The sequence below is a fragment of the Felis catus genome, chromosome D4 (genome assembly GCF_018350175.1).
Source record: "Felis catus isolate Fca126 chromosome D4, F.catus_Fca126_mat1.0, whole genome shotgun sequence".
Lineage (NCBI taxonomy): Eukaryota > Metazoa > Chordata > Mammalia > Carnivora > Felidae > Felis > Felis catus.
In genome coordinates this window covers 39,420,721-39,440,950 of record NC_058380.1, presented here as the reverse complement: position 1 = coordinate 39,440,950, position 20,230 = coordinate 39,420,721, and the positions used below count along the sequence as shown (strand labels likewise).

The window sequence follows — 20,230 nt, the reverse complement described above, 5'->3', positions numbered from 1 at the left end:
TCCCCCCAAGAAGCTTATATAATCCCTCCATTTGGAAAAAAAAATACAATATATACTTACAAAAAAGAAATTAAGCACAAGGAGAACATATTGTTTAAATAGTCTTAAAAAAGAATATGAATTAAATCCCATGAAAATGTCTTATTTAAATAGTCTTAATTGGTTTTAAATTAATTTCATCGGATTTGATAACACCATGTTTGGATTTAATTTTATTAAATAACTTTCTCATAGTCCATGTTCTCCATGTCAGTGAGCATAAAAGCCAGGTCTGTGTGCAAATGTTACCGTATTTATAAGAATTGCAAGTCAGATGGAGTGTACTCGTGTTTTTAAATGTGGCTATACCTGTGGGAACCTCTAAATCTGTGATTACTGATTGACATTTACTTATCTAAAATAGGATAGTACCTTTATAAAGTACATGAAAGCCAAATAAAGGTATCAGTTATTGGTTATTTGACATATGACTGCACCGGGTTCCTAGTAATGTTTTGAATCAAAAATTGACATCCCAGCAAAGGAAAAGGTGAGTGGACAATGAATCACCCTATGTATCAGAGTGGATTAATACGATGACTAAACCCAGCTTAGGAGACCATTGTTCATGTTACAGAACCCCTTCTTGTTGCAAAATTGGTGTGGTAATCAGCTTCAAGTTATAAGAAGTCAGAAAGAAATTTAGAATTCATTTTGTTAAGATTTTTTTCTTCTCCCCTCAAAGATAGTATTTTTTTTTTTTTTTTTGGTTAATTGATAATGATATATAGACTGGCTTTAATCCTTCAAAGAGCTTTAAAAAGGTAGCTTTCGGCTTGTTCCCTTTTTATCGTGATTCAGAAGGCCCATAATTGATAATGGCAGGCATCACGTTCGTGCATTCAACAGGTGTTTATTGAATCTCTATGGTACGCTGTCCCAAAGGCTGTGTGACTGATTCAGGTGCTCACAGTTCTTAGAATCTGAGTATTATACAGTTTACAATAAATATACTCAAATAAGACAGCAATTTGCTTTGCTCTGTTGTAGTTTCTTCTTTTTTTAAATAAGCTTAAGTAGAGTCCACATTTGATAATACAGATAAGCCATGTCTGTGGCACAACACGTTCTTAATTCATTCATGGTTTATAGTTTGTACTCTGTGGTCATTTATGAAAAAATTTTTTTAGAAAGGACATCGAAAAAGGAAATCAGAAACTTCTGCAATATTACTACTACTTTCAAGGGGATGACAGACATCTAAGTTCATCGAGGCACTGCTACAACTTTAAAATGATCTGATTAAATAGAAAATATTTGAGGAATGTAGAGCAGTTCAACCAGAGAATTAAATAATTTGCCTTTGTCATAATGGCATAAAGAAAATATCAGGTCATTTTTGCTGTGGCTGTTGATTTTTGGTTTTAACACAAGGCGATCCCTGGAGACTCTATACTAGAAAAGGACAAAGCAAAGAAGGTGTTTTGGTTTTGCTTTGTGTTTGGCCTTTGCTTTGTTTTATTTTGTTGTGATTGTTGTTTGTCGCCATTACTTTCTTGGTCCCACCACTCCTCCACAGTGGCCTCCTTTTCTGCTTTACATGAATCCTCCCCTGGAGGTGTTTCCATGTCAAAGGCAGCTCCTTTTGCACGACTGAAAATGGCAGTGAGGCGAGAGCCCGAGAGCCCTGCACGTGTAATCCAAGCTGGAAGATTTCCCCTATCCTCCTCCCTCCTTGTCCTGCCCCCAACCCCATGTATAAACATTCCCTTAGGAACCAAAGCGACTCAATCGGAAAGTTTTCACAGACTTATTAGGTTGCTACCCTGAAGGTGTTTTGTTGTTTTGACCTTAGCATTTTGTGAAGTGTGTGTGTGTGTGTGTGTGTGTGTGTGTGTGTGTGGTGCTTGCACCTTGAAAATGTGAATTTTTCCGTCTAACCCAAAGGTCAGGTACTGCAGTTAACCCAGAGTGAAGTTTGTTGGTGAAGGACTCATTTCTTGAGTCAGGAGGGGCTCCGCTCTTGGGAGGGTAATAGGTGAGGAGTTGCTTAAGCTGTTCATAAGAGTACTGTCGTGTCTGTGCTTTGTCCTCCGATGTGGACAAATGACACTGTTGCATATGTGAGTTATGTGGGTATAAACAAATACAGCAGTTAACTCCCTAACTGGCTTGCTTTCTTGAGACTATAGCCAGAGCATGCCTTGTACTATCAAGTATGAAAGAGCAATGTAATTGAATGAAAAAGAAAGCTGAAGGACAATCCAAGAATAATATAAACAGAAGTTATTTTAAAACATTGGAGGGAGTGCTTTATGCAAAAGAGAAACTGGATTTATTGTTTCATTCCCTCTTCTTTCCCTTCACCCCTTTCAAGAGAAGCAAAGCCACAAGTGAGTGGCTGTATGTGTCTGATGGCTTATATAAACATAGAAGAAGCCTTCAGATGGCTAAAATAAACATGCGCGTGTTACTGAAGGATATGTTTACACAAACCATTTGCTCAGCCTCTGAAATAATGAATAAATGAAGATTTCACTGAAATAATTGGAAGGATTTTTGTGTCTCTGCTGATGCCATAATTGAATGGCACCAAAGAGACTTTTATCAGCTCTTTTCCACGTTACATGTGTTAGCAGCTCCTTTCTGTGAGTTGAATACTTCATTCTGTAGTTACTTTACACATGTTTTGGTAAGAAATTGTCGTTTATTACTGCAATTCTAGGGAGTTGCTTGATTTCCCAGGAGAAATTTGGCAGCCAGTAAAGATTATTTGGATCTGGTTGGTCAGGAGAGGGGAGGGGGGCAAAAGGAAGGGGTAGGAGCATTCACTTCATACATCGAATCCTATTTGCATAACACTGTCCTCAACCATTTACCACTTGCCTTGCTTTGCCCATAAGATGGTCTTTGCAAAATGTATGTCCTCAGTGATACAGGAACAGAAATAATCTTCAGTATTGGGTTGCAAACCGTATGTTTGTGTGTAACGTATGTGTGTGTGTATGCACGTACACGTGTGGATCACACATGTGTGCATACACATATTCATGTGCGTGTGTGTGCGCGCACACCTACACATGCGGCACATGTATGATGAGGAAACACAGCATGTTTCCTGGTGTTTCCTGTCCGCAGGTAGTATTAAGAGTTAACTCTTATTTCAACATTACACTTAGACCATCCCTACAAATTCACTAGGTTAGCATTTCCTGCTTTCAGTTTGTTATCTTGACACATAACTACGGCACAACAGCTGGGTTGTTCCTGGAGTTCCTGGGGGGAGCTTTATTCTCAGAGTGCTGAATTTCCTTTTCAGCTGTCAGCTCTAAAGTGTGTTCAAAATGTTCAACTTTTTACACACCATTCTGGGCCCCTAGCACCACTCTGGGACTATGATAGAAGTGCTGATCAGGTAGATGCATGGAAGGATCTTTGGTTCAAGGAGGAGGCTTGCAAAAGCCAAAAATGCACATGCTCACCGTTTGGTCCTGGAGCTGCTAGCTAGTGTTGTTCTTCGTATTTGAATACTCGTTTTAAAAGAATCGCTCCATTCTCATCAAAAATTATTTGCACCTGTTATGAAATAAAAAATGTTACCGTCCTTAAACACTCCCTGGATCCAGTGTTCACACACACACACACACACAGTATCAGTGATCTGGCTGTTGGAAAATACATTGGGGTTCGCAGTAGTTTTGCCTAACTTTCTCCGTTTATAAAGAAAGATTTGCACAACACAACATTTCCTTTTTATCTAGGAAACTCTTCAGAACACTTCCTAAGAAATTAATTGTATTCCAGCCAGACTTGCATGCTGCCATCCCACAGGAAATGGGTCAGCAATCCATTAAGATGCCATTAGATAATCTAATTTGGAACTTAATCTCTAAATTAACCATGCTCCATACTTGAAGCATACTTGAGAGAAAGAAAAAAGTTTACGTTTGAATCGATAGGGGAGCCGAAGCGTGAAGAAGGCTGTTTGTTTTTTCTGTAGCTGTGGTCACGTCTCAAGCCGTCTGGTAACCAGGAGAAACCAGACATGATGTAATTCCAGATTGAACTTGAACTTCAGGGACTTAGGAGAGGGGAACAATGGACCATAGGAATCAATAATGTCCATTTTCCACATGATTATGTTTGGAGCTTTAAGTTAACCTTTATGGGAGAAGCAGCGGGATCTGCAGTGTGACCAAAATGAGATGATCCAGAGACAAGATGTTAGAGGAAAGAAAACAACTTTTTCCGTGATATTTTCTGAGCAGCACTGCGGATTCCAGCAGGATTAGAAAAGTTCCCGCTCTGCAGTAAACCGGTGGCCTGTTCAGAGCACTCTTTGTTCGCTTAGGTAGGACAAACTTAATCTTATGTTTCCTGTCAGATGATTTTTGGCTGCACTACGGGAGAGGGCGGAGCGTGATTCAGAAAATTCCCAAACGTAAACCTTGCCGCTTAACCCTTTGCAACGAAAGAAGGACATTTGAACACCTCCTTTATTTGAAGATGTTTTAGGGAAAGTGCCAGATTTACATATGCATTACTTCCGTCAGGAGTCAGCTCCTCCGGCAGCCAACACCCCTTTTAGGAGCTGACCTTTTGGGTTTCGTGTTTGCGAGTGCTGTTAGTAGGTATATCGTGAATTTTTTTAGTCATATTTACTTAGATAACAAAGCATATGAATGAGTAAATATACTACTAAACATACGAGAAAAGAAAAGGCAAAAGCCTGTTTAAGTCCCAGAAATCGAAGACCACAAATTTTGAAGATTTGGAAATTTGCAGAAAGTGACCGTGACTCCCTCCTTTCTTAATTTCTGTTTTACATGAAGGAAGATTGTTGTTGTTGTTGTTGTTGTTTTGTTTTTGCACGTGTGATTCTCTCTGCACATATATTAGCAGGCATAATATAAAAAATGTGTGCAGTTCCTTAATCGGTTGTGGTTTTATGGTTCAGAATTCTGATCCAAAGAAATTCTGTTATTTAGAGGTGAAATTACACAAGTTACACTGATTTTTGCTTTTACATGAAAGTCCCTTGGGAAAGAACAGGCTTTTGCTCTTGTGTAAAACTTAACATTTCTTTTTAATTTAGTATGCCTTGGGTGATTTTCTCTAGTGAAAGGCACTATTTGGGAGCATTATTTTTGCAGAGAATTTTGTCTGCTGTTGGAGACTCACATATGCTAATCAGGGGAGCAGGCGCACTGGTAACAATAGCATTGAAAGGAACCCAGGGATAGAGAGGAATACAGACCAGAGAAAGGATGGAAATCCACATGTCGGGTTCTCTGCTGTGGTAAGGTCTGTGGGAGGAGCTCAAATAACCACTGGGAGCCTGATCATGCTAGATTTTTTAATTGGCTGAAACCTCCCACAGCCACATAAAACGTTACGGATGTGTGCATGCGTGTACTGCGATTTATTTACAGTTAGCCACCTTTGTGGGAATTCTCTATCTTTCATTTTCAGTTCTAAGACATGAAAAATCTCAAACGTAATTTTTTTTTAAAAGTCAACTTAATTCGGCCTATTTAGGGGACCTGTATTTTCCTTATGTCTGAAGTACACATTTTAAGGAAATAAGTTTTTATTATTTTTAAGGATATAGGTTGCCTTGTTGAAGGCTCTTCTAAGATTTTGTAAAAGCTTTTTGCTAAAAGAGTCTAGTAATTATAACGACCACATTTCATATTTAGCTGCAGTAAATGTGCCCTGTTTATTTAGTCGCCCTGTGCTCTTCATTAGATAAACTATTTCACTGGCATAAGCCATTATTTTACCTAGAGAATGCTGATACCCACACATGGCAAAGTTAGCATTCAATCCAGCGTGCTCCAATAACAAAACACATCTGAAACAATTGAATATAAATTAATGAGCTTTGATGGCCTACCGTTTTGATATGTTATTTCCAAAATCGTTGGTCCCCAAAGAGTAGCCATAAAGAAGGCTATTTACCTACTTAGTTAAGAAACAAATACGTTTCTTTTTCATTACTATGAAGTGCTATTGCTTGCAGTTAGAATAATTCCATGAGCCACCTGCAGTTTATGATATTTGGTGTTTCCCAGAGAGCCCACAAGAGTACTTTGCAGTTCAGGTAAGAGCCGGCCAGGGAGCTTTCTGATACAGATTATTACAAATAGTAATAATCATTAGAAATCATCTTGCATGCAAATAGGATCATTCGGATAGCAATAATGATCCTTAAAAACGGGGGACATAAATCGAAGGAACCCAAGACCTGTGTAAAGCACTTTGTATATTTTACTTCTAGTTTAGCCTCATCTGAGGTGGAACTCAACAAGCAAATTAGACATAGAGCCACATCTGCACATACAGGAACAACGGCAAATATTGTATTCAGCTGAAAAGCATCTGGAATTGGATAAATCAAATACAGTGATTTGTGTTACAATTTGGACTCAAGAGCCATCCTTCCCTGGGAATTTCAGTGTTCTAAATGATATGGACCTTAATTCATAGGATCTCTTATATAATTTAGGGATAATATAAGTTCTTGCCCAGTTGATAAAAGTAAAGTTTGTTTCCAAAAGAGGGAAATGAGGTAAAGTGTAATGGGTGAGAATGTAGACCCTAGAACCACACTGCTGGAGTTCAAATCCTGGCTTCTGTAACTTAGCAGCATGACTTGGGCAAGGCGCATAACTTCCGAGCTCCGGTGCCCTCATCAGTCAAATCAGAATTAAACTGGTACTTTTCTCATCGATTTATTGTGAGGATTGAAAATTCATAGAACAGTGCCTGGCAAAAAATGCACACCATGGAAGTACTAGCAACTAGTGTATTTACTAAGTACCATTTTTTGGTCCTAATACCTTAATGAGTTTATAAATACATTCTTACTATGTAATGACACATAATAATTCTTATATGTATAGGTTCTTAAATACTACCCATATATTCCTTCAACTGGTATGACCTAGCATGTTTTCCTAAGGCACCATCCATAACATTTGCATCGTGTTGAAGTGAGCAGCCAATCCAAACGCATTCCTGCACAATTCGGGATAGCACGGCTTTTCTAACTTAATGAATACTTAATTAACTGGCCCGTGATTGGTCTTCCCAGGTAGATTTTAGCCGTTGCCAGGGGAAATTGTTGTGCATTTTGGGAGAGAGATCCCAGTACAGACGTGTTAATTATTGTAGCGATGAAATTAGGAATGTTTAGCTACGGAAGTAAAAATCTTTTCTTTTTGGAGAGGTAGCTAAAACAGGTGCAAAGGAATTAAAGGCAAATCCTTCTTTTAAATTAAGGTAGTTATTTTATTTACTTTCTGTGCTTTTTGCACCATTGCTTATTTTCATTTCTATCTATAAGTAATGTAGCTCTTAGGAGAGTTGAGGTATTCCTGAATATATATAATCCTTTGTGCTTCATTCTTATATTTTTTATGCTTCTTGAAAAAGAAGCATACTCACTATCTCTGAAGGAAATATAGCAGTCTTAGGATTAAATCAGCGTGTGAACTCTGAATGGGCAATGTTATTATTCCCCTAAAAAGTATTAGGGTGCTGGATATTTTCACATTTTATAAAATGCTTGCCAAATGGGTTACCCAACTTACTATCAGATAAACACAGACTAGTCATAAATGAAGTTGGCCATTCCGATAGCTCTTATTTCAAGCCATAGTTGAAGTGAAGCCTTTGCCTTTGTTTGGTTCCTTACTCAACTTATTACTCCATATATGTTTACTTGGCACTCCATGGTTCTTGGGTGGTTACTGAGGTAAAAGCCAAGGGCCCAATTCTTTTTGGCCGAGAAGACACAGTCTTGCATAATTTTAGACAGCACAACCATTCAATGTTGATTTGCCCAGAGCAGTTTTCTCTCTTTCTTTCATTGAATGGCATAGTCTATTTACTACTTGTACATACAAAGGCCAACTCCTTTATCCAATTTATCCAAGGATATGAAATATATAAATAGTGTATCATTTTTAAAAGGAAGAAATGGGTATCTTCTTACCCCCATAATCCTCACCATAAGGTCACTGTAATACAACTTCAACTGGATTTGTTTTCAGAGGATATATATTGAGTTTCAGAGTTGCTTGATCACCCAGACCAAGCACATATTCTGTGCACAAGTCCCCTGCACCATTTCTTAGGTTGTGATCCAGCTGTGTGGGGCACGGGAAATTCACTGTCTCCTGAAGCAAATATTGTCTTGAGGAAACTCTGTTCAAAAGTTCTGTCTAATGTAGGGTCAATGTCTGACCTCCCAGGGCAACAGTATAATATAGGGAAATGGCCATGGGAATCAGAACTGATTCACATCCGAGGTCTAGGTGAGTAACTCAGGGCAAGTTAAACCTCAATTTTCTCATCTGTGAAATGGGACAATGGCAATTTCAAGAGTTCACTGAAGAAATTAAGTGAGATAGTGGATGTAGAATACCCAGAATGGCATCTTACTCATAGTAGGCCCTCATCATGGTTGTCTTCTGAAAGTTTCTCCCTTTATGCTAATTCTTTCCGCCTGAACTATACCGAACAAATCTACATTTCTTTCCAACTCAACTGTTGTTATCTTCCCTCTCTCCCTTCAGCTGTTCCTCAGATGACATGATTTGGTGAGTTTCTTCATCAAAGAAATGTCACAGAGTTTGTTTCTCTTGAAGAGTGATGCCTAGAAGCAACACAGCGCTTCAGAAGTAGTCTGATCAGGATAAAATGGGCTATCACCTTCCATTAATGCATCTCAAGGTCTAAATAACTTGTTTCTTTGCTTCTTCCCTTTTTGAGGCAGCCACATCATGCATTTGGCGAGAATAATGTGAACATGCTATCCATGACATCAGACATTTTTTAGAATTTTGATCTAACTTATATATACCTGTTTTGTGTACAATGAAGTACCTCATTATATACATAGAGTAGAAGTCATTAGGGTGAATTTTCCTTTGTGTTAAGGTACAAAGTATCTTTTTTGCTTTTTTTGTGCCTGCTTTTTTACTTTTGTTCTTTTATTTTTTTAATTTAATTTTATTTTTTAATTTACATCCAGGTTAGTTAGCATAGCGCAACGATGATTTCAGGAGTAGATTCCTTAATGCCCCTTACCCATCAACCCATCCCCCCTCCCACAGCCCTCCAGTAACCCTCTGTTTATTCTCCGTATTTAAGAGTCTCTTCTGTTTTGTGTTCCTCCCTGTTTTTATATTATTTTTGCTTCCCTTCCCTTAGGTTCATCTGTTTTGTATCTTAAAGTCCTCATGTGAGGGAAGTCATATGATATTTGCCTTTCTCTGACTGACTAATTTCGCTTAGCATAATACCCTTTAGTTCCATCTACGTAGTTGCAAATGGCAAGATTTCCTTCTTTTTGATTGCCGAGTAGTACTCCGTTGTGTGTGTGTGTGTATACACACACACACACACACACACACACACACACCACATCTTCTTTATCCATTCATCCGTCGATGGACATTTGGTGTGCCTGGTTTTTTAAAGTACTTTATATTCTTTTCCATTTTTAATGGTATGGCCTTTATATATTTTCTAAAGATGTGTTTTCAGCTTTTAGTTACGCTTATCTTCTGTTTGCCTGAAGAAAAGGTGCTTCGGCAATGGAAAATGGAATGAAAACAAAGTCTATGCGTGTTTGAAGATCTATTGGCTGAAGTAGCTTAATTTGACCTTGAATATTTTGAGGTCTTTCAATTATGTTCGCACATCTCTTAATACATAGAGGCACAGATTATTGGATTAGACATAAGATAATTCTCACTCCACTATGGATTAAAACTATTAAGCACTTTACATATAATGAGCTTATATATGGAGATACCTATGAATATGTGTGTTTATTTTACCCATACTGGTGACCATTAGCATGGATTTATACAAGAGGGAGTTAGATATGTAAACAGCACTATTGACATTTTACCTGAAAAACTATGCAATTTGAGACATTCTCTTTTTGAGCTGAAATGATCCAGATTATCTTGTTTGATTAAACGTTTTTTTACATTGTTATCATAATCTTTGAATTTGTCTTAACAGACTTTTTTCCCAGTAGGACTACCAAAAAGCTCTAAGAAATGTCTGTGCCTTGTAGTTTTGAACCTCACCTATAAATTGGCAATAGGAGACTTGTAAAACTCATATATGAGGTCTGCATAGTGTTAATGTTTGAGATTTATTTTCCCCCAAAGGTTCATAAACAGTATTGACAAATATATTGCACGCTGCAATTTTGACATGGTCATAATGTAGGATGGGAGGTTTGAAAGATTGAAGTAAACATCTAAATTGAATTTGTTAGATATTCTGCAGCTAGAGTCCTGTTAGTCACTCACATCAGTTTGTTTTTATTGAGCGTTTTCCAAAGAATAATCCGTGTCTGTTTTTAGAACCTCATAAGAAAGCTCTTGCAAAATAAACCCTGAATTCTTGTCCTTCCTGCCATTAGTGAGACCCAGTTCTCTATGTAAGGAGTCACATCTATTTTCAGTCATTAAAATATACTTTGTATTTCTAAAGAATGCAATCTCTCAATCTCTAAATGACTTTCTAGAGCCCATTTAACTTGGGACTCAATTTTGCGAAGTGATCTGCCTGTTGACATTGTCTTTTACTGTCAAGGATTTTATCGATTTCAGTTAAGTCTTTTTGTTTTTCATACACGCTTCCCATGTTGGGCTCAAACTAATGGATATATGTTTTGGTAATTTATTTTATTTGCTAAGAAATAATTAGCATCAGCGATAGCCAGACTCTACAAGGATTAATAAGACAAAGTTATTTTCTTTATGGAGCTTACCTTTCAGTCAATAAGATTATCACAGATACAGGTAATTATGATATGAAGTAATAAATGCTATAATTTTACTGTGTAACAAAGTGCAGTGAAAGTACAGTTGAGGGGAAAATAGCTTTCATGATGTATCATATAACATTCTCTCCCAATCAATCTTGCAAAACACAGAAATGGAAGATGTGTGTGGGAAGAGAGAAATATGTGAAAATAATTAAGTCTCTTGGAAAAGGTTTCGATAACAAGTATTCTCACTCTTTCAAATTATGACTTTCCATCAGATCATGAGGACGTATCTTTTTAGTTTGAATTATTCCTCCTTTGAATTCTTATTTGATGATTCCCCAAGAGTTAATTTTTGTTAATACTAAACGTCTCTCATTTTAAGTTTAGAGATGCCTATTCTCTTTTTGTAGGGGGCCAAATCACAATGTATTCGTGCAAGTATGTGATGCTTGCAAGCCACGCTTTTAAAAAATACATAGTTGGGTGTGATTTGGAACACTTGGGTGATTTGTGTATCCCAAAACTTTATTGATCATCTACCATGTGCTCGTATGATATCAAATGGAGAGCAGAAAGAGGAGAAGGACTTGGCTATGATAAAGCCCATCGTCTAATTATAAAATCTCTTGGGCATAAAAGGTCATTGTGAAATGTTTTCTGTTGAAATATCAAATCCAAAATACGCACCTCCGCATGTACCAGTAAGACGCATTGTGTATAGAGGTATCACCAGAGTGAAAGAAGTTATACGTATCAGGTTCTTTTTTTTTAATCCAAGCATTTGTGTGTGTGTGTGCGCGTGCGTGACAAAATTGTTCCTTCAAGTTAATATCCCATAGAGGTTTTTGTTCCTTTGGTATTCGAATGTGAAAAAATGAGGGTTGAGCGCTACAATTGTCATATCCATCTCACCTCATGGTTTCAAAAGTAAAGGCTATTGAATTGAGTTTAGGGGAGCCTGGGTGGCTCAGCTAGTTGTGCGTCTGACTTCGGCTCAGGTCGTGATCTCGCAGTTTGTGAGCTCGAGTCCCGCGTTGGGCTCTGTGCTGACAGCTCGGAGCCTGGAGCCTGCTTCGGATTCTGTGTCTCCCTCTCTCCCTGCCCCTCCCTTGCTCGCATTCTGTCTCTTTCTCTCTCAAAAATAAAGAAACATTAAAAAAAATATTCAATTTAATTGAAAACCTCAAAACAAAGTCTCCAGGTCAGACCCTGACAAAACAGGGTATGCAACCGTCAGTTTGATGTTTTCTTGGTTATTTATGCAGCTGTGAATTAGCTGCCATTCATTCTGAGATGAGTGTTGAAACAAACGGTTGTCTGATTAGGTATACCCCCCAAATGTAGAGTGCGTGGTGTTGTTTTGTGATAAGTAGATCTCAGGTTTTATCTTCCTCCATATGATACTCGTTTGATGAAAGAGGATGTCGGTAGTAATTCGAGAGCTCTTCTTCAAGCTTCTTTAACTAGCCCGAAATCCAACATAGATGAACTGAGAGTTGGTTGGAGGGGGACAAGGACCTCATCTGCTGGCTACCCCCAGCGCCCCTCCTGCCCACCCCTTCCAGCTCTTCAGACTCAGAGCCACTTGGATGTGGTAATCTTCCTTACTGATGGCGGGGACATTGAGCGCCCAGGCCTCTGGTGCCAGCATTTCAAATGACATACTACGTCCTGGCCTCCTTAAGAAATAGATTTTTTCTTATTGTAAGGAAAAAGAAATACCCTTCATTGCAACTTTCAATGATATTCAGTCGGTAAGCAGGTAAAAAACTGAAAATTGAATTGCTTGTGAACTGAAAATAAAGCAGGATCGGAGCAAAGTTGGCAAACCCTTGGGTCACCATTGTGGATTTGCAGCTTTCTTTCTCTTTCTCTTTTTCTTTCTTTCTTTTTTTTTTTCATCGAAGTAGATCAGCTATTTTAGGAATATGCTCCGAGTTCAAGAATCGTGTGTTAAGCCCGACTTTGAGCTTATTCTGCCTCACCATTAGTCTTACCGTGGGGTTGCACCTGGCCGGCTCAGTCGTTGGTGCGTGCGAGTCTTGATCTCGGGGTTGTGGGTTCGAGCCCCATGTTGGGTGTAGAGATTATGTAAAAAAAAATAAAATAAAATCTTAAAAGAAATTAGTGTAACCTTCCATGAAAGAAATAGACCATGCGGGGAATATACCTATAATATTTACAACTTGGCACACTTATCTCATATTAAACTGTAATATGGAAAAAAGTTATAGTAGTAATTTGATGCCTGTGGAATTTATATTTCTAATATTGCTGTAGATTTTAACGTTGTGTTTTCTCTTTTTCTCTTCCCTCCCTCCTGCTCCTCTCCTGTCAACAGTCCTGGTACCTGGGCTAGCTTGGTTCCTTTCCAAGTATCAAATAGGACACCCATCCTACCGGCAAATGTCCAAAATTACGGTTTGAACATAATCGGAGAACCTTTCCTTCAAGCAGAAACGAGCAACTGAGGGAAAATGAAATACACCAGTAGTTTAAACAATTAAAAAAAAAAAAAACGGAAAAGAGGAAGACTGGACAAAACTTAGACACAACAAACAAAAAGGGAGAAAGGAAAGAAACTGAAGAAAGAAGATAATAGACCAGCAATTACGGCACTTACAATCACTAATTCCCTTAAGGTTGAAACTGTAATGACATAAAAAAAAAAAAAAAGGGTCGATGATATTTCACTGATGGTAGATCACAGCCCCTGCAACGTAGCCTTTGTTACATGAAGTCCGCTGGGAAATAGATGTTCTGTCTCTATGACAATATATTTTAACTGACTTTCTAGATGCCTTAATATGTGCATGATAAGCTAGTTTTATTGGTTTAGTATTCTTGTTGTTTACGCATGGAATCACTGTTCCTGGTTGTCTCACCGACAAAGGCTAGGAGGCGACATCAGAGGTGCTGGGTGACGGAGCCATGAGCCAGCCATTTTATAAGCACTCTGATTTCTAAAAGTTAAAAAAATATATATATAAAATCTCTGTAGCCTTTAGTTATCAGTACAGATTTATTAAATTTTGGCCCTTAACCCAGCCTTTTCCAGTGTGTAACCCAGTTTGAAACCTGAAAAAAAAAAAGAAAAAAAAAAGAAAAAAGAAAGAAAAGAAAAAAAAAGAAAAAAAGAAAAAAGGAAAAAAAAAAACAGTTTGAACACAAAGGCTCTATGGAAGAAATGCCTCGATGTAGGTGAAGTGTTATCTCTGCATGCAACAGTAAAAATTAATATAATATTTTCCCCACAAAACACTTAACAGAGGCAAGTGCAATTTATAAATTTATATCTAAAGGGGAATCATGATTATAAGTCCTTCAGCCCTTGGACTCTAAATTGAGGGGATTAAAAAGAATTTAAAATAATTTTGAACGAATTTATTTTCCCCTCAGTTGTTGAGGGCATTAAAAAGGCATTAAATCAAGACAAATCATGTGCTTGAGAAAAAAAAAATTAATGAAAACACAGCACTTATGTTGGTTTAGCTGCAGCCTCCTTGGAGGTAGAATTTATTTATTTAAAATTACTGGTTGCATCAAGAACCCATAGGGTGTACGTACAAAAGGTTCTATAAAATCTTCATTATAGAGACAAAGAGGCAGGCAAATCCATGCCACAAGGGTAAAGCTTACAGTTTACAAACTGGGAACGCCAGGGTGTAGGATATAAAAACGCACTCTTGAGAAAACAAATAGAATCAGGGTGCTGAAAACTTGCATGGTGCTTTCAGACATTAGCCTTGTTCAACAAATTTCTTGTATTGACAGATCTGTAGTGTGCATGGGCAGACACATTTTGCCTCTATGTCTCTGAAAATTTTAATTAAAAATACTCTTTCCAGTAATCCTAATTTGCACGAAGATATAATGTCCACATTACGTGCCTTGCCTTGAAATCTAAAAACAAAAAAAAACAAACAAAAAACACAAAAAAAAAACAAAAAAGTGACATCACTACACTTGTTTTGCTGCATTTATTATCATTTTAAATCTTTACCATTTTTATGACAAAATATTTTGTACTCCAGACGAAGAAAAATGTGTGACATCATGGATTTTTTAGACAGTTATACCTTTATCTCACATTTATAAAGCATATCATGGCTGTGTATAGTTGCCGCTTAAAAATTGTAATCGACCAGCAATATTTTCAGTATTTTGGTGTTTTTTCTATTAACCTTTCATGTTTTTCATCTTCCAATTAATATTGGGGGGGGAGGGGTTTCAAATTTATACGAATTATGCAATACCAAGTTTTGCCTATGTACGTAGTGCTTTTAGCTGTATTGGTTATTCTAGGTAAGTACGCAGATTGAAAAAAAAAATAATGTATGCTTTTTTTTTTTGTTTGTTTGTTTGTTTTAATTGACCAAAGTGGGTACTGCTATTTTTGCAGTGTGATGAGGTCCTTTGTGTACTGAGAGATGGACAGGGGATTTTTTTTAATATACATATATATATATTCTGGGGTGGGTGGGAGGATTTTTAACACTTTACAGTGTAGCTGTGAAGCAGTACACCCCGAGACGGGCCTGGGCTGCAAAGCAACTGTTCTGTCTACTGTGACAAACTTCAACTTACACAGATTCCCCCTTCTCTAACTTCCCACCTGGGGTGCAAGCTGAACTCATTTCTGGTTTTCCTAACAACAGAAATAGCGAGAACAAGCGAACACAACAAATTCCTCCTGGAGGCAGACTTGGCTTAAAACAAACTGTCTTACCTTCTTCTTCTTCTTCTTCTTCTTCCTTTTTTTTTTTTTTTTTTTTTTTTGGTGGTGGTGGTGGTGGTCTTGCGTGGAAGTTCTGGATCCACAGCGGAGAGTGAGCCCGCCTCCTATTTGGCAAAACTATCTGCCGAAACATCCACGTAGTGGAGGTTTCGCACTTTGGGAGTTGAACACACGAGTGTATTTTCTCCTACACAACACATCGTCCCGGCCGGAGGGAGTGTTCCCGTATTCTTTCTCCACTGCTCCTCTTCCCCATTTATTCGTCTCATTCATGATTTACCTGTGACTCACTACTTCGAAAGGACGGCAGTGCACTTGGATCTTTTTTTTTTTTTTTTAATACATCCAGAGGATTGAACGGAGGGTAGCTGTATTAAATGTATTTGGACTTATAGATTAAAATCAAAGTTCAATTTTTAAGGAACAAAAAAAAAAAAAACCCATCATAAATCTTGTTAAGTTGTCCTTTTTACCTGCCCTTTTAAACGGAGAACCGGAGCAGAAGGGAAATGGAGAATTTTCAGAAATTAATGTTCCTGTGGATGAATTAAGCCCATTAGAGGCTGATGGGATTTTTTAAGGGATGGTGCCTCAAATATATATTTGATTTCATTGCCCCTGAGGGCGAGTGGGTGAATGGAGGCTGGTTTTACTTTTGCTCTTACACCCCTCCCCCCAGCCCCCAGTCCCATTGAGGGAATCCATTACTAAAAGGAAAATCTTTCAGAATTAGTGACACATGGTGGGCCGTCTTGAGGAGCCCCCTGACCCCCTTCCCCCAGGCCATGGCCTAATAAAATAAACTGTCCATTGTTCTCACAGCATATGATTTAATAATGAATACTTTAGAACAATGCTTATGGGCCTAGAATTGTATTTGATTAGCCCATTCAGTCTGATAGCCCAAATGCTGAATAGCACAGCAGGATCCTAGCCACGCAAGTTGGAAAGTAAGTCCGATCATTTCTGCAGATACTTGCCCTGGTACAAAACGGCTTATCTCAGCCAAGCTCTTCAAGTATCTTTGACCTAGTAGGTGAACAAATCGACCTCACAGGACACGCAGTATTTCTGAAGGGCAGACTCGCTCTCTTTTTGGCCAGAGAATGAGCAGTTCTAGCTAAAGAAGTTACACACTGTGGGTATTCCTGCCTGCCTCTTGAGTACAAAGGCCTAGTTCAAGTGTTGCTTTTTTTTTTTTTTTAAATCCATTTTTTTTTTTCTCCTTTCCTTTTGTGAAAAAACTATTAAAAATACTACTATCTGTATAAAATCTCAAATCCATTTTTCGGCCTCCTCCTCATTTACCAGGAAGTATATTCTGACGAAGGGCCCCGCGTTTGCAGGTCTTGCACACCCCCCCCCTTACCCAGAACTGCAGAGCTTCAGGACGGTGAAGGTCACCCAAGGGCATCAGTAGGGGCTGGCGTCTGCTGCCCCCCCCCCTCCCCCGGGGTTTGTTCCGCGGGGCGCTGTTGGGCTTTTTTGTTGTGTGGCTTTGCTGCCCCACCACAGCGCCTCTGAAGTGTTTCCTCTGGAGTGACATGAACGTTGGAGGCTTGTCTAAGGGAAAAACAGTAAATAAAAGGCAGTGAAGGAGACTGTACATAAAGACATGGCAAAAATCTTAATTATAGCAATATAGTTATGGGGTGATGTTCGGGTGGGCAGCTCCATTAAAAAAAAAATATGTGAATGAGTCTGTGAAGCTGCAAAGTAGCAAGAAGAACGAAAGATCTTCTTAACGAACCGCCTACCTTGTAGACAGTAATTTGTACACTGTATAGTTTTGTTAAGAATTTTTTTTTTAAATTAAAATTCCCATGTTTGTAAAGCTAACTTTTTAACAATTATAATGGAACTGTATGTTGTTTCCATTTTTAAAGTAAACAAGAATATTCCTTGTGTAGAGACTGGACTTGAGTTAAAACTCTCCAGTCTCTTAAGTTATGTATTAAAAAAAAAAAAAAATCTGTCCATGTTAGGAGTTATTTCGCAGATTCCTGGGCTTGAAAAGTACAGGATACTAATCCTTTAAAAAAAAAAAAGTGTAAATGGAGAAAAGTTATATTTTATGAAGGTTATTTTGTTGTATTTAGTATTGGAAAAGTTGGTTTTCGGAGCATTTCAGAATGTCGGAAGCACCACTGTCTTTTTCTTAGTCTATACGGCCTTTAGCAAGAAGTTTTTGTGATTGTTACGCGATGGTATTTAAGGTTAAGTTTCACAGAGCATTCGGGATAGGCAGAAAACGAAAACAGTGCTGTGTCTCACATAAACGTGTCCTCAGGGAGCAGAATCTTGGATTTGTGACTGGTAGCTTCATAAGGACTCAACAAAAAGCGATTGCACAGAGACATCTTCAGCGGTGTGAAATCGGGACGTGTTCGTTACCTAGATGCAAAACCTACGTACTGTGTTGAAATGATGAAGGCTGCAGAAAGTGATCTCATATTCAGTGCACGGTATTCATTTTTAACGAAACAACTCTGCAATATTGCTGGCAGATAGGCCCCAAGCATGACATTCAATAGGGTTTACATGTTCCTGTCAAGGTCTTTTGTTAACATGAACCAGCTGCATGCTTCCTGGACTTTAAAAAATTGGGTTTCTATAGAAAGCAATTGTTTTTGTTTTTTCACGTGCAGGCTATTCAAGTTCAATAGTAAGAGCTCAAAATTGAATGTTTTACTCCATGCTGAAGGAGCTGGAAAGCTGCCTTCTTCCTATTTTGCACTTTCTGGTAGTTCCCCTGTTTTTTCCGATTCCTTCAAAAATTGTGTGGGTGGGGTGGAGCCCTGCAGTTGGGGGGTAGCATGGACCACTGATTTTGCCCTTTGACCCTGCACAATGACCTTTGCATCAGCCAAACTCATTGCCATGACAACTCTTTGTACTGTGTCCGTGCCACAGATCTGTTGGTTACGTTGTTCATAGTAAAGGGGACAAGTTGGAGACGGTCAATTTTTACATTTTTTTTTTTTTGTCGTTGCAATTTTTTTCTTCAACGGTTGTAAGTAGTTGTGTTTTTTTTTTTTTAAATAATAAAAGGGTTCACTAGTTAATACTCTTTAGGAATATCTGTGTGTTGCAATTCAAATGTACGTTGAGATTGTGAAGTGCTTTAGTGCCACGAGCCTACCTGCACGTTGGACTCAGCCTCTGAGGACTTCTGTCCCAGGACACAGCACCGGTAACAAAAGGTGGCCTACATTCACGGAAAGCAGCGTAAGCTAGCGGCACTAAAGCCCGTCTTGTATTACTGTATTTTTGACAGACTGGTTTCGAAAACTGCGCTACAGGGACTGATGTGGCAAATATATCTCTTTATGCAGAAGGAAGTCTTTTTTTTTTTTTTAAAGAAGTATGGCTTATTATGCATTCTTCATGGAGGGCATTGAAGTTGCATGGACTGATAAAAGTTGATGCAAAACGAGAAAGAAACAAAAAAAAAAAAAAACCAGCAAAATGTTTACCAAAAAAACTCAAACAAATGAGCAGTGCCTGTTCAATTTCACAGTCTCTGTTGAGTTCAGTTGTAAATATGTTTCAAATGACATTTTCTTGGGAAAAAAAAAAAAAAGAATCTCTACAGCATTGTAGAATGTGAGGGGTAGCTCCGTCCCAGGCATAGGCTTTCTCGAAGCTGCATTAGATTATGTCTTCATCAAGCTGTTAATTTGTGCTTATATCATATAGAACTCTTAGCATCCTGGGAAAAGGTGCCCCCACCTCAATGATATTTCTCTGAGAACAACTTTTGTAGGACTGTGTGTTTCTTTAGATACATTTAGTACAACTGTAGGTGACAAGTAGTCAGTTATTGCTTGCTAGCGACACACCAGGGTTGATCCATTTTAAAACTTTTGGCATGACGTCCTCGTGGGCCATGCGTACGGAACCTTGTGTTTTCATTAAGTTTTCTCAAAAAAGGAGGCACATGCACAATCTCCGTGTTACGAACCGTTAGCGGTAGGATGTATTATATGACAGTTACTTAATTTCTGGCGTTCAGACCTCTGGGATCAGCCCCAGACTGGGCCAGAATGTTAGCGAAGGTTTTATTGTGCCCGGTTGGAGGATAATGTTCTTTGGGTACTTTTTGTGGGTTGCAAATGAACTCAGTCGCCACAAGTTTTAAACTGGTGTAAATCAAGCTTGACTTAATGTGATTGTTACTGTTATACCCAGCCTATACTGCTAGCACCTGCTCATACTGCAGTCAATTACTGGAAGCGGATATATTTCCTATGCAAAAACTGTTTAAACAATAAAATGAGCTATGCTACAGACTCTGGCCTCATGTTTTCCTTTCCTCCTCAGCCTCTTCCCGCCGCTCTCCCGACGTTAAGTGTTGGGGGTCAGTGGTGTCTCGGGAGCGGATCTCGGTCCTCCGATTGGGGGATGTCGTAGCACCGGTTGAATTTTTGTAGCATCTGGGATAGCTCATATTTCAGTTCACTACTTCCGATTGTACACCGGGCGCATGTATATATGTGTAAGCCCTCTGCGCGCTTTCGGCCCGACGGAGCCTTCCAGAGTCTCCAAACAATGGCAGTATAAATGCAAGTGTAAGTTCTAGAATGTCGGGCCCCTCTCACTGAGAAAGGCTTTTCAGCAACCAGGCAAAGGTAACGTGTGCCCGGATGACTGGACTGTGGTCCCTCCAAACGAAAACCACAGGGCCTCAAACACACACGCTCACCAGGAAA

The 20,230-nt window shown here is 38.7% G+C and overlaps 1 protein-coding gene across 11 annotated transcripts in view; it reads left to right on the top strand.

Moving 5' to 3' along the window:
- The window catches only part of NFIB (nuclear factor I B), a 456,253-nt gene extending 436,443 nt beyond the window's left edge, over window positions 1-19,810 (top strand). For 9 of the 11 annotated variants that reach the window (XM_019815963.3, XM_019815964.3, XM_019815966.3 and 6 more), the window contains one exon: window positions 13,122-19,810. In XM_019815963.3, the coding sequence (XP_019671522.1) occupies window positions 13,122-13,251 (130 nt within the window). In that variant the 3' untranslated portion in view covers window positions 13,252-19,810. The remainder of the gene's footprint in view (window positions 1-13,121) is intronic. The other 2 variants (XM_019815969.2, XR_006588626.1) reach the window with 1 other exon arrangement.
- Window positions 19,811-20,230: the final 420 nt, after the last annotated feature.